Source organism: Coffea eugenioides, chromosome 2 (assembly GCF_003713205.1).
Source record: "Coffea eugenioides isolate CCC68of chromosome 2, Ceug_1.0, whole genome shotgun sequence".
In the NCBI taxonomy this organism is placed as follows: domain Eukaryota; kingdom Viridiplantae; phylum Streptophyta; class Magnoliopsida; order Gentianales; family Rubiaceae; genus Coffea; species Coffea eugenioides.
This window is the reverse complement of record NC_040036.1, coordinates 33,385,113-33,399,161: the sequence shown is the minus strand read 5'-3', so window position 1 is coordinate 33,399,161 and position 14,049 is coordinate 33,385,113. Positions and strand designations below refer to the sequence as shown.

The window sequence follows — 14,049 nt, the reverse complement described above, 5'->3', positions numbered from 1 at the left end:
TGGCAAATCTGCTCCACCTTCTCCACATAAACTCCAATGGGCCTAAATCACCAACAACGAATATCAACCCAATTCAAGCATTGCTTGAACTTGTAAACTGGAAGAGGTTTCGTGAACATGTCAGCAAAATTCTCCTTGGTACTGATTTTCTGAATAAGGATTTTTCCCTCAACAATAGTATCTCGAATGAAATGAAATTTCACATCAATGTGCTTCGTCATCTTATGATACATCTGATCTTTAGTCAAATGAATGGCACTTTGACTATCACAGTAAATAGTAGTAACACCTTGATGCAAACTAAATTCGCCAAACAAACTCTTCAACCACAAGGTTTCTTTGATTGCCTTGGTCATGGCCATATATTCTGCCTCCGTAGTAGATAAAATTACAATGGATTGTAAAGTAGCTTTCCAAGTAACTGCACATACGCCAATGCAGAATACGTAACCAAAAAGTGATCTTCTCCTGTCAAGATCCCCAGCATAGTCAGAGTCTACAAAACCAACCAAAGTGTCATTATATCTCCCAAACTCCAAATAGCAGTTTGAAGTCCCTCGCAAGTATCTAAAAATCCACTTTACAGCCTACCAATGTGTTTTTCCAGGACAAGATATATATCTGCTAACCACACTGACTGCTTGAGCTATATATGGATGAGTACAAACCATTGCATACATAATGCTGCCGACTGCACTGGAATAAGGAACCCGTGTCATATACTCTTGTTCTTCAACTGATTGTGGTGACTGAGCAGCAGATAGTCGAAAATGACTAGCAAGAGGAGTAGTCACATGTGTAGCATCTTTCATGCCAAATTTCTCCAAAACCTTCTCAAGGTAATTTTCTTGAGTCATGAATAACTTTCCAGCTCCTCAATCTCTTTTGATTTCCATGCCAAGAATTTTCTTAGTTGTTCACAAATGTTTCATTTCAAATTCACTACTTAACTGCAACTTCAAAATGTGAATTTCTGACAAATTCTTGGCAACAATGAGCAAGTCATCAATATAGAGCAGCAAATAAATGCAAGAACCATCATCTAACTTTCGGAAGTAAACGCAACTATCATACATGCTCCTTGAATAACCATGACTCAACATTAAAGTGTCAAATCTCTTATACCACTGTCTTAGAGATTACTTCAATCCATATAAGGATTTCTTTAGCAAACAAACATGGTCTTCCTTTCCTTCAATTTCAAATCCCTGAAATTGTTTCATATAAATTTTTTCTTCAAATTCACCATGTAAGAAAGCTATCTTAACATCAAGTTGCTCTAACTCCAAATCATACATGGCAACTAAAGCAAGCAAAACAAGAATAGAGCTATGCTTAACAACAGGTGAAAATACTTCATTCAAATCAACACTTTGTACCTGACTATAGCCCTTTGCAATCAAACGTGCTTTGTATCTTGCATCTTCAACCCTTGGAATACCTTCTTTCTTCTTGAAAATCCATTTGCATCTAACAATTTTCTTATCTGGAGGCGGTTTCACAAGAACCCAAGTTCCATTTCGATGGAAAGACTCAATTTCTTCGTTCATCACAACCAACCATTTAGTAGAATCATTACAAGAAATCGCATCTGAATAGGTAGTAGGCTCATCAACTACATCAGTTTCTTCTGCGACAGACAAAGCATATGCAACCAAGTTTGCATATCTTTGTGGTGGTTGGATATCCCTCCTTGGTCTATCTCAGACAATGAAATATTCTTCCTCTTCTGAATTATTTTCATCAGTAGATTCAGATGCATCTACTGACACTTGTGGAATAAAAGGACCAGAACTACCAATTTCAAACTCCACCTATTTCTACATATTATCATCTATTTGACAAGAACTAGAAAACTTCTTCTTGGAAGATAACATAGAGAATTCATCAAAAGTAACATCTCTACTGATTATAAATTTTGAAAATTTGGGATTAGGATACCATAATCTGTATCCTTTCATCCCAAAAGCATTCCTAAGAAAAATACACTTTTTATCTCGAGATTCTAATTTTTCATCATTTACATGCATGTATGCTAGACACTCAAAAATTTTAAAATCAGAATAATCAGCAGGAGTACCTGACCAAATTTTCTCAAGAGTTTTGAAATTAAGAGTAACAGAAGGAGTACGATTGACAATATAACAGGCCATAGAAATTGTCTCAACTCAAAAATCCTTTTCCAACCCTACGTTAGAGATCATGCACCTCGCTTTCTCCAAAAGTATTCTGTTCAGACGTTCGGCCACACCATTTTGTTGAGACGTCATCCTGACAGTGTGATGCCGAGCAATTCCTTCATTCTTGCAAAATTCATCAAATTCTCTTTCACAAAATTTCATGCCATTATCTGTTCTAAACCGCTTGATCTGTTTACCTGTCTGTTTCTCAATCAAAACTTTTCATTGCTTGAAAGTGAGATAAATATTATTCTTATATTTAAGAAAATAAATCCAAACTTTTCTTGAATAATCATCAATGAAAGTCAATATATGCCTGGCACCACCCTTAGACGGAACACGAGATGGACCCCAAAGATCTGAATGAATATAATCAAGAGTACCTTTCATCTTATAAATTGTTGGAGAACTGAAGCTAACTCTTTTTTGCTTCTCAAAGACACAATATTCACAGAATTCCAATGACCCAGTACTTTGACCACAAAGAAGTTCCCTTTTGCTTAGTATGGCCAAGTCTTTCTCGCTCATATGTCCCAAACGCATATGCCACAATTTGGTGATGTCAGAATCAGACAAAGATGATGATGACGAAACTTCAACCGAGCCTGTGACAGTAGATCCCTGCAAAATATATAAACTACCAATCCTGCAAACTTTCATTACAATGAGAGTATCTTTAGAAACCTTCATAATGCCATTTTCATCTATGCATTTGCACCCAAGAGCTTCTAGAGTGTCCAAAGAGATGAGATTCTTTTTCAAATCAGGAACATGTCTAACATTAATGAGTGTCCTCACAATACCATCATGCATTTTAATTCAGATTGTACCTTTACCAACAACATTATAAGCGACATTATTACCCATCAAAACAATTTCACCATTATAAGATTCATAAGTGAAAAATAAATTTCTATTGGGACACATGTGATAAGAGCACCCCGAATCTAAAATTCATTCATTTTTAGACCTTGTCCTGTCATCAGTCACAAAGAAAATATTTCCTTTATTCTCATCAGTTGCAACACCAATTTCGACAGTCTCAATATTTTTCTCATCGAATTTTTCCTTTTGTTTCAATCTATTTTTCAATTTGAAACAATTTGCCTTAATATGCCCCATTTTATGACAATAATTGCACTCCATATTTCTATGTCTGGATTTAGATCTAGATTTAGGTCTACTACTGTCAAATTCTCTTCTCTCAGTTCTGCCCCTAACAACCAAAATTTCTGGCTGACCGCCACTAAATTCTCCAGTAATATTCCTGTCTATCTACTTCTTAGATTTTAATGTAGATTTAATTTCTCAATATGAAATTGTTTCTTTTCCATAAATCATAGCATCGCAAAAATGTTTAAAAGATTGGGGAAGGGAATACAAAAGTAATAGGGTCTGATCCTCATCATCAATTTTCGAATCTATATTTTCCAAATCCATAATAATGGAATCAAATTTATCAAGATGTGAGAGTATAGATGTACCTTCAATCATGTGAAACATATACAAACTTTGCTTTAAATAAAGCTGATTCTCAACTGTTTTCTTCATATACAAGGCCTTAAACTTGTCCCACATGGCCTTTGCCGAAATCTCAGTGGCTACCTCTCGTAAAACCTCGTCAGAGAGATTTAAAATAATACTGGACCTTGTCTTCTTATCCATCTCAGCAAAGTTTGCATTTGTCAAACTCTCTGGCTTTTTCTCAATTCCCTGTATCGCTAGATCAATTCCGTCTTGAACCAAAATGGCCTCCATCTTGAGTTGCTATATCCCGAAGTTGGCATTCCTATCGAATTTCTCGACGACAATCTTTGTTATTGTCATTGTTGTCACAAAATTCAAAGCCTCCGAAGAAACTCTGAAACCAGTTTGTTAGGTCTGGCTCTAGGAAATTGATAAAAAAAATTTTCGGCAACTTCCAAAAGACAAATAACAAAGTAAAATAAATAAAATAGGAACACGGAAATTTACGTGGTTTGGTCCAATTGACCTACGTCCACAGGCGGAGGAGAAGCAATATTTTACTATGAAGAAAGAGTACAAAAATGCCTTAAAAAAGTGTTCCTATACCCAAAACACTTAATACTTAAAACACAAGAGAGCCCAAAAATATTTGACTAAACAAAAGGTTTAATAACCCAAAAACCCAAATAGCCCACAAATGTTCTCTTGATTTGGTGCATTTAACCCCATCACAGACCCACTATATTTATAGGCAACTAAGGGAAAGGTTCTCTTATACAAAAGGCGATGTGGGACAACACCGCATTAACATGATTGCTGAAGGAATTTTTGAGAGGAAAATGTTTACTGAATCGATGATATTTATAATATAATGCCTATCCTTATAGGTTGTACAGAATGAACCTTAATTAATATTATATAAACTGACCCCAATTGAATCTAGACTAATATTTTACAAGGTTAGATCCTAATTGATACTTGTAGATACTAATTGATGCAATAAAATATTCTATTTACATTAACATTCCTCTTAAACTCAAGGTAGTTGCAAGGAAACCAATTTGAGTTTGCACACAAGATCTTGGAAGTGACCAGGATATAGTACTTTTGTGTAAATATCAGCAATTTGGTCCGAAGAATGAACTGAAAATAGGCTTAAAATATCACGAACAAGATATTGTCACACAAAATGACAATTAATCTCTATTTGTTTGGTGCGCTCATGGAAAACATCATTGTGCATAGCATTGTGGTTTCTATAATGAATGGTATTAGGAGAAGAATGAGAAACACCCATATTTTCAAGTAACCAATGAAAGCAAACTAAGGGTGCATTTGATAAAATGAAATTTGAAAACTGAAATCTAAAATCTAAAATATGAAGTTTGAATCTATTAAATTACTGAATTGTTAAGTATTAAATCTAATATATTTGAATGTATATTACATTCAGTAATAAGTGAATAGATTATCACTTATTTTTGGGAGTAAATTTTATCTAGAAAATTCAGTGCCACTTAATTAATTCAAATATTCAATTTTTGTTTTTCAAATGGTATGAATATGTTAAAATATGAATATATTAAGTTTAAGTACTGAATTAAATTATCAAACAAGGCTTAACTCCTGGAAGTATAAGCTAAAACTCAATATTCAGTTTGAAAACCAGAGCGGGCAGTAACTAATTATTTCTTACTACATCAGAAAAATTAAAAAATTACCTAAAAAGAAACAGAACCCAATAGTGGAATGACAATCAGTAAGATTGCTAGTCCAGTCAGTATCATAGTAGGCATAAAGCTCAAGAGACGAATGAGCCAAAAAATGAAGTCCATGAAAAATGTGCATTTGACGTAGCGAAGAATTCTAAAAATTGCAACATAATGAGCAGAACGAGGAGCGCTCATGAATTGATTAATGATATGAGTAGCATAAGCAATATCATGTCAGGTAATAGTTAGTCAAATAAGAATACCAACCAATCCGTGATATTGCGTAGGATCATCCAATAATATACCATCCATGGGAGTAAGATGAGTATTCACTTCAATTGGAGTAGATGTAATTTTGTTGTATGTCAAACTAATAGAAGTCAAGAGATCATAAGCATATTTTGCCTGGGATAAGTAGTAGCCATTGGTATCCTAAGAAACCTCATGACCTAGGAAGTAATTAAGAAATCCAAGGTCCTTCATTTCAAATTGTTAGCTCAAAGATTGCTTGAGTTGTTGAATCACTTCCAAATCATCACTAGTGATGAACCATATTATTAACATAGAAAAGTATCAAGATGGTACCAGTTGTTGTGTAGTGCAGAAAAAAGGCAGAATCATGAGAACTAGATGCAAAATCCAATTTAACAAGCGTAGAATTAAACTTGGCAAGCCAAACTCGAAGAGCTTGTTTAAGTCTATACAAGACCCGGCCAAGATTACAGACGTTGTGAGAGGGACGAAGAAAATCAGGAGGTGGTTTCATATAAACTTTATCAACAAGATCACCATTAAGAAATGCATTCTTCACACCTATTTGAAATGAAAAAGTGACCAACGTAGAACAACAGCAATAGTAATAAGAGTACGAAACAGCTGTAAGACAAGCAACTAGAGCAAAAGTTTCCTTATATTCAATACAATACTCCTAATTGTAGCCTTTAGCAACAAGACAAGCTTTGTAACACTCAACGGGTACATCATAGTGAGTTTTGATTTTGTAAACTCACTTAAACCCAATAGCAGTTTTGCCAGGAGGCAAGTCAACCAAATGCCAAGTATGAGATTTGAGCAAAGCATCTAACTCTTCTTGCATAACTTTCTGTCACAATAGATTAGAGGAAGTTTCGCGAAAGGAAGTAGATTGGTTGAGTTCTTACTTGAGAAGGATATCGAGAGGGAAGAGTACTGATGGATCCAACGAAGGAGGCAACTCCTCAGGAAGCATAGAGGACTATTTCGAAACTAGAGAAGTGCATTCATTGGAGAAACACTCATGAAATAGGTCAACAGAAGAATTTGTAAAATATGGTGGTATGGAAGAGGAAGGTAAAGTAGTTTGAGGGATAGCAAAGAAGAATTTATGCTTCCAAAAAATGACATTGTGAGAAATACACAATCTATGAGAAATCGGATCATAATATCTATAGCCTTTATGAGCAATCCCATACCCAAGAAAATAACAAAGGCAAGCATGAGGCTATAATTTGGATCGTTCATGAGGGTGAATAAGCATAAAACATGCATATCGAATGACTCTAAGATGGGAGTAATTAGAAATGGTACCAAACAGTGCTTCATATAAAGATTTATGTTGAAGAATAAGAGATGGACTAATTGATACTATAGACATTAGTAAGAGCAGCCTTAACCCAAAATGGTTCTAGTAAAGATGCAAAATGAATAGAGACTAAACTGTATCTAAAATGTGACAGTGTTTGCATTCAACTCTACCATTTGTTGAGAAATGTCTAGACAAGATAAATGAGATAAGGTGTTTTGAGAGATTAGTATAGTCTCAAAATCACCAGAGGTGTATTCATGAGCAGTATCACATCTAAAAAACTTTATAGTTTTAGAGAACTGAATTTATACCATTGCATTAAATTCATTAAAAATGGAGAGTAGTTCAGAACGGGATTTTAAGAGATAGATCCATATATATCGAGAAATATCATCAATAAAAATAATAAAATAATGAAAACCCCTATAGTGGGAACTAGAGCTGGACCCTAGACATTAGAATAGAACAAATTAAAATGTGCAAAAGCATGAAAATCACTCTTATTAAAGGATAAAGTAGGTTGTTTGGCCAATTGACATGGCATATACTCAAAAGATTCAGACTTGATAATTCCTATTCTAGCATTAGAAATTAAGGATTTTAATCTAATAGGAAAGGGATAACCTAATCTGGAATGCCATATGGACATAATGAAAGCAGCAAGTGCATAAGAAGGTGGAGACAAAGAGATGTCAATTTGAACAGTCGTTCAATCTTATGCTCGGTCCCAATAGTTGTTTTCATAAGATCCTGAAAAAGACAACCAACAAGAAAGAAACAAGTGAAGATCAAAGTCACATAATTGGCCAACAGAAAGAAGATTGAAAGACAATTGAGAAACAAAATAGACATCAGATAGAGAATAGTGATTAGATGAGATAGTACAAGTATGCGTAATAGGTATAATAGAACCATCAGTTGTGGAAATGGAAGATAGGTTGTGAAGGTAAGGATTTTGAATAGAAAATGTCAAAGTTATATGTCATATAGTTAAAACACCCGGAATCAATAAGTATGAAGAGGTACTTAGTGTCACAGAAAATGCACTAGCAAAAGGTTAAGTAGTGCGAGCAAGAACTTGAGAAACAATGGCCTCCAAATTAGCAATAGAAAGAGCAGAAGGAGTAGCAGGAGATGCAGGTCTAGAAGGTATGGAAACAGTAGACTTAGCAAGAGGCTTGGTGACATTAGTGGCAGCTACAATGTAAGGAGAAGAGTTCCAAGTATGCTGTCCTTGACTCCTTGTGGCACTTAGAAATAGTATGACCTAGACGATGACAATACTTGCACTCAATAGTTGATTTAGAAGCAGAAGATACAGGTGGTCGAGACGCCAAACTAGTTCGATGAGGAGCAACAAGGACTGTATCAGTAAAGCATGGATCAGTTATATGCCTACGAGTCTCTTTAGACATCAGGTCCTTGAGAGCAGCATCAAGGGAAGGTAGTGGCTTTCTATTGAGAATACCACTTCGAGTGGAGTCAAACTTGTCAAGCAAGGCCATAAGGAACTGAATAAGGCAATGAGAATAACTGTAGGCATAGAATTTTTCTGCTTCACTAAGATAGTCTCATCGGGGTTCATATTTAGTAATATCATCCAAAAAATAGACCATGTCAAAGTAAAAATCCTGAACGGATTGTCCAAACTACTGTTTCATAGTATGTAATTGAAGGAAAAATTGGTACTGTCCAGAGATATTGGTAGCAATATAGCGATCAGTTTAGAAGTTTCAAACGCCCTTTGTAGTGTCAAATCACTTGAAAAGGTGATTAATAGCAAGCATAGAGGTATCAGTAATCTAGGTGATAATTTTATGATTGACACTGTCCCATTCTTCGAAGCGAGCATTAAATTTTGGAAAAATCACGAAAACTTCCCATAAGGTTTATAGAGATTTTCACTTTACCCCTAACTTTAACTTTTTGACACTTTATCACCTTGACTGCTAATCAAAGCATTGAACTGGTAATGGAGTTGAGGACTAAAAGGTAAATGACAGTGGTATCCCTAAAAAAATGTCGAATAGACAAAATTGCCCATGAATTCAGTTTGGGTAAAAATAATATTTCCAAAATACCCTTGGTGGAATTGGGATGCCCGATGTTACTGGTTCATTTTGCAAAGAAAAAGCAAGAGAATTTCAAAGGAAAGAAAGAAAACCCAGCGACCTTTCCTTTTCTCTTTCCCGATCAACTGTAGTCAAAACCTACACTACAAGAATTTTGGTCATCAGTGATAACTACTTTTCGTCACAAATAATCAAAAAGTCGTCACTGATGACCATTATTGACAACATTTCAGTTGTCGCAAGGTCGTCACTGAATCTCCGTCGGTAAAAGTATACAGTGACGACTTTAAAGTCGTCAGTAAATAGAACATTTTTTATGACAATCTATGTCGTCAGTAAAAGATGAAATTATACAGTGACGACTTAGGGTCGTCACTGAATGAAACTTTTTATGACAACATATGTCATCAGTAAAAGCTATAAATCTAGTGACAACACCTTCTCTTGTCAGTGACGCAAGTGATGCATGAAGGGACGATGGTGAGGGCATAGGGGAATTAGTGACGACTTTGTTGTCAATAAACCCCTGATCAACTGTGACAACATTCCCTTATCAATAGACAGTTTTGATTGAGTGACAATAACAATTGTCAATAAAGACATCCTGCCTAGAAAAATACTACTCATTTACAACACCTTACACATGACTTTCCTACTACAATAATATCTAAAAAATGAAAATATCAGCAATGTTTAATAAATAACAAATGTAGGCACCGTTACAATAGAATATGCCAAAATAATATATTAAATATTCAAATGTCATAAATAAGTGCAACATCATAGTACAAATAGTTTCATAAGTTTGAGTAGAACAAATACTACTCATATACGTCAAGGCTGCACTAAAAAACATATTCCTCCCAAAACATTTCCTACGCTTCTGAAACATTTTCTAAACTTAAGACAGCACTATAACCACAGTTTTTGAGCCGACATGTAAGCCGTACTGCTAATCTTCTTCGAAACCTCCAAAATGAGCAATATATCTGCAATAAAGTAGTAAAGTTATTAGTAAAGTTATCAGGTGACAAAAGCAAAACAGTCTCTAATTGCTAAATAAACAACAAAAGTAACAAGCATTCACTAATCTGATACCACCGTAATGAATGCAGCAATTGCAGCAGAAATAGAGTGATAAGGGGGAGAGAAACTAGACTTGAGGAAGAAGAAAGAGAGATATTATTCAAAATGATTTTTCCATGTTGCCCAATCCAGATTTCTGCATTCTTATACAGCTCAAGAATAACAAAATAACTACTTGATTGTTGACTCAGCACAACAGTCTAACTAACAAGGAAGATTCCCTTTAACTACTTGAAGGAAATACATTTCGCATGTACTAAACTGGTATTCTTCAAGTGAAATACTATACTAGAAATACATTAATTCTTCAAGTTGAAACTGACAATCCACTGCAGAGAGACCAAACAGTACTATACTGGTATTAAAGGCTAGACGGACACAAATTAATGGAAGGGGAGAAGATGGAGAAGGGGAGAGTATGTGTAACAGGTGAGCAAGGAGGACTAGGTAGGTAGGTGGCAGTTCTTCTCATGGCTGGTAAGACATAACAAAACTGTTTACCCCAATGAAGAAAAAGCAATATTTAGAACTGAAGTCTGTAGAGCTGAATCGGATTCCACCCTGCATGCCATCCGGAGGATTGTAAATGGATTGATGGTCTGTGGAAAAAAAAATTAGTGCACAGGAGTGTGTGTAGGAGGAAAGAGTTGGTGGATTGGATTGATGATCCGAATTTGATTGCTGAAGACATCGGTGGGGTAGAAAAATCTTGTTTCTGCAAATTTTGCCTGGATGTCAAGAAATGATATGTTTTTGCTGCAATGGATGGAAACAGGGAAAAACTGGGAACTGTGATAATTGCAGGCCTTTATCTACTACACAAGATGCCTTGGTTGACTACCAAAGAACGAGGAGTGTTAACGGTTGTAAAGAGGAGGTTTGTCACAAATGAAGACCAATTTTGGCATCAGCAATGTTTCTTTAATCTGTCAAAATACTGTCAAAGATGAATAAATCTTCTGTTTTGTTCGTCCATCACTACTATACTACCACTCTGCTATACAAGAGGAATATTCCTTTTAGAATAGTCACGTAATCAAATCAGTAATCTTACAATACAAGTCAGCGATTGATAAAATGTTCACGTAATCAAATGCAGTATTCTCCCAACCCAACACAAGTCGGAGATTGATTAAATTGTTCACTTAACACTTGGGACTGTATATCTTGTTCCGTCAAAAGTTTTTAGCTAACTCATTGGCCATGAAAAGTTTTTAGCTAACTCATTGGCCAAATGACAATAATAATCTTTTCTATTCTTTAGCCCTTCTGTGCTCCTCAAATTAATATCATGAAACAGAAACACTATTGAAGCTTTTTTTTTTTGTGTAATGTTATTGTTTCATGATAACAAAACTATGATAAAGCCACAAATGTACTCCCAGGATCAAAACACCATCTGATTAGAACCTTGTGTTGACAGAAGTAATTCTTAAATGTCCCTCCTCAGTCTTGATTTTTTGCAACATGGTGAAAGACCTGCGAAATCTGCCTTAGGCCACTTTGCAAGTCAGATCTTCATAGCTTATAGTAATTTTATACCAGCTATCCTAATTGCACAGCAAGAGAATCAAGTATTTGGAGCAACTATGAATTTCAGCAACCCACGATGACTAACGAATCATGCGGCAGCTTCTTCTCTACCATTTCAGCATGCATGGGACAGAATTTATAAGCCCCAATGGAGCATGTAGATACACCAACTAATGCCCCAAGACTCAAACCGAGTCACTCAGGACCAAACAAACAAAATCATAATACAAAACCAGAGTTCCAGTAGCTGCTTTTCCCCACAAAAAAAAAATCCATGGCCGAAACAATTTACTCTAAAAAAAAATCAGAAACAAACATTGATTTAAGTACCAAAACTGATGAATTAGGCTTCTGGAGCAGATCATAAATGACAGAAGTGACACAAGACAACCTTATTGACATTCGAAACAATACGTCAGCCAACCAAAAGAGAAAACAAAAGAACTGCTGCAACCAACCTAACTCACTGACTTGTCCGATTTCTTTCAAACGTACAAATGCAACAAAACCATCTTTCAACAAAGAATTTTCGGCTAGACATTACATCGAACAGATTGGGGGTATTAAAAGTTTCATCAGATTTTTGTTCAAATTGAAGTCAATCAGCCCCAAAATTTATCAGAAATCAAGACATTCAACTCAATCAACATATGCAGCATGTGTATTCAAAAATGAAGCCAATTAACAGGAGAATCACACTGGATGAAGCCACGGCAGACCCATTTCACACTCTTGAGAAGAACTGAAATTTAAATAGAAAACTTACAGAGCTCTTGACGATGAAGATCCACGGGCGATGATGGTGGGTTCCGTGAGCGTGCGGCGAGCTTCAATTCCTCCGCCAAGTCCCTCTTCTTTCTCTTAGCCTCTAGCTCCCTGATTGTATCAGCGTAGTTCCACCCAACTTCAGACGATAGCCGACCCAGCAAACAGTACTTGTGACCAGCCTGGAGCCTCAAAACCTTGAGAGCATCAGGGATAACCATCCTCTTGGTTTTATCATAAGGCGGAGGTACTCCCTCGTACACCTTCAACCTCGCCAGGGCAGCTGCTCCTCTCTTGATTTTATGCGGAATCATCCCTCGGATGGTGCGTCAGAGGATTCTAGAAGGGGCGCAGAAATGGATAGGGCTATGGGAAGGTTTGGTGTTCATGCACTTGCGGAGGAATCGGAGGCACTTCATTTTCTAGCGAACGAGACCGTCGGAGAGGCAGATCTCCTCTCATCGGACCACCACCACTTTTAACCGACCTCCTCTCTTTTTTTTACTTTTATCCGCACCCTTTAATAAGGAGAAATTGAGCTGCATCAGTGCCACAGTGGCTGGCGGGCCCTAGGCTGGTGGCGTGCCAGGCGGTGAGGAGCTCAGAAACGATGGCAATGGGGCCGGGCGTGCGGTGGTGGAAGTGGTGGGACGGTGTAATTGGTCATCGTGGCGATGACCGACCGCGAAAGCTCAGGCGGTGACATGGAAATTGACGGCAAGAATTCTGGGCTTATTTAGGAATTCATGATCAAGGACCGTTTTGAAAAAATTTGGATGGATCGAGTTGAGGAAGATTGGGAATTTTTATTTTGGGATTTTGGGTTTGGAATTTTCATTCTCTCCTTGTCGGTCTTCTCTCTCTGCTCTTAGCCGACTTCCCTTGCCTTTATTTTTCTCTTCAATTTCGATTTTTCTCTTCTACCCCAGAGCTCCCCCCTTAATCTTGTGTGCCGCCCCTGCTTTTTTTGTTGTTTGCCCTGAAAACTAACCCTAAAATGAAAAGCCAAGATTTCATTCTCAAAAAAGGTCCATGTGTCTTATTCTTGTCCCTTTGATTTTTCTTTCTTTTTACTTTTTTTTCTTTTTCAAAACCCTAGAATCAAAACAAACAAAATAAAATTAAATGATTAAAGTTTAATTAAATGATAAAAATGACTTAAAAATAAAAGACTAAAAGTAAATGAAATGAATCAAAAAATAAAAGTACCAGTAAACAAAAATACCTTAAAAATTTGGTGTCTACAATGCCCATAAAAAGTTGGTACTTTGAATAGATAATGCTCATTTGCCCATAAACTACACTCCCTGAAGGCTATTTTGTTAATTACTTTGTAGTACTTTGTTATTCCTTTGCTAATACTACTTGGCATATAGTACAAAGGATAAATCTGGCATAAATTTCTTATTCCATTGATAAAAAGACCTGCCTGCCTTATAACTATTGTAATGAAAGATATATCTTTAGAGTTTATAACAAATTATTACTTAAGTTTGAGAAAATTATAAAATATTTATGCATAGTTTATCAAGATACTATTCGCAATTTCCTAATAAAAAAATAGGGGCTAAATTGTAAAAGCTACGGTGCCATAATAGAAATAATAAAATTGGTGTATTACATATGGGTGTTAAATTGCAAAAGTTAGAGTGCCATAGTAGAATTAATGA

The 14,049-nt window shown here is 35.9% G+C and overlaps 1 protein-coding gene across 1 annotated transcript; it reads right to left on the bottom strand.

The window, feature by feature from the left end:
* Positions 1–9,742: 9,742 nt before the first annotated feature.
* LOC113764112 (60S ribosomal protein L13a-2-like) lies at positions 9,743–13,308 on the bottom strand. Its single transcript, XM_027308174.1, has 2 exons — positions 12,381–13,308; positions 9,743–9,984 (listed from the first exon to the last, which is right to left on the bottom strand). The coding sequence occupies exons 1-2, from the start codon at positions 12,691–12,693 to the stop codon at positions 9,908–9,910; spliced, it is 390 nt and encodes a 129-aa protein (XP_027163975.1). The 5' UTR covers positions 12,694–13,308; the 3' UTR covers positions 9,743–9,907.
* Between the last annotated feature and the right edge of the window lie 741 nt (positions 13,309–14,049).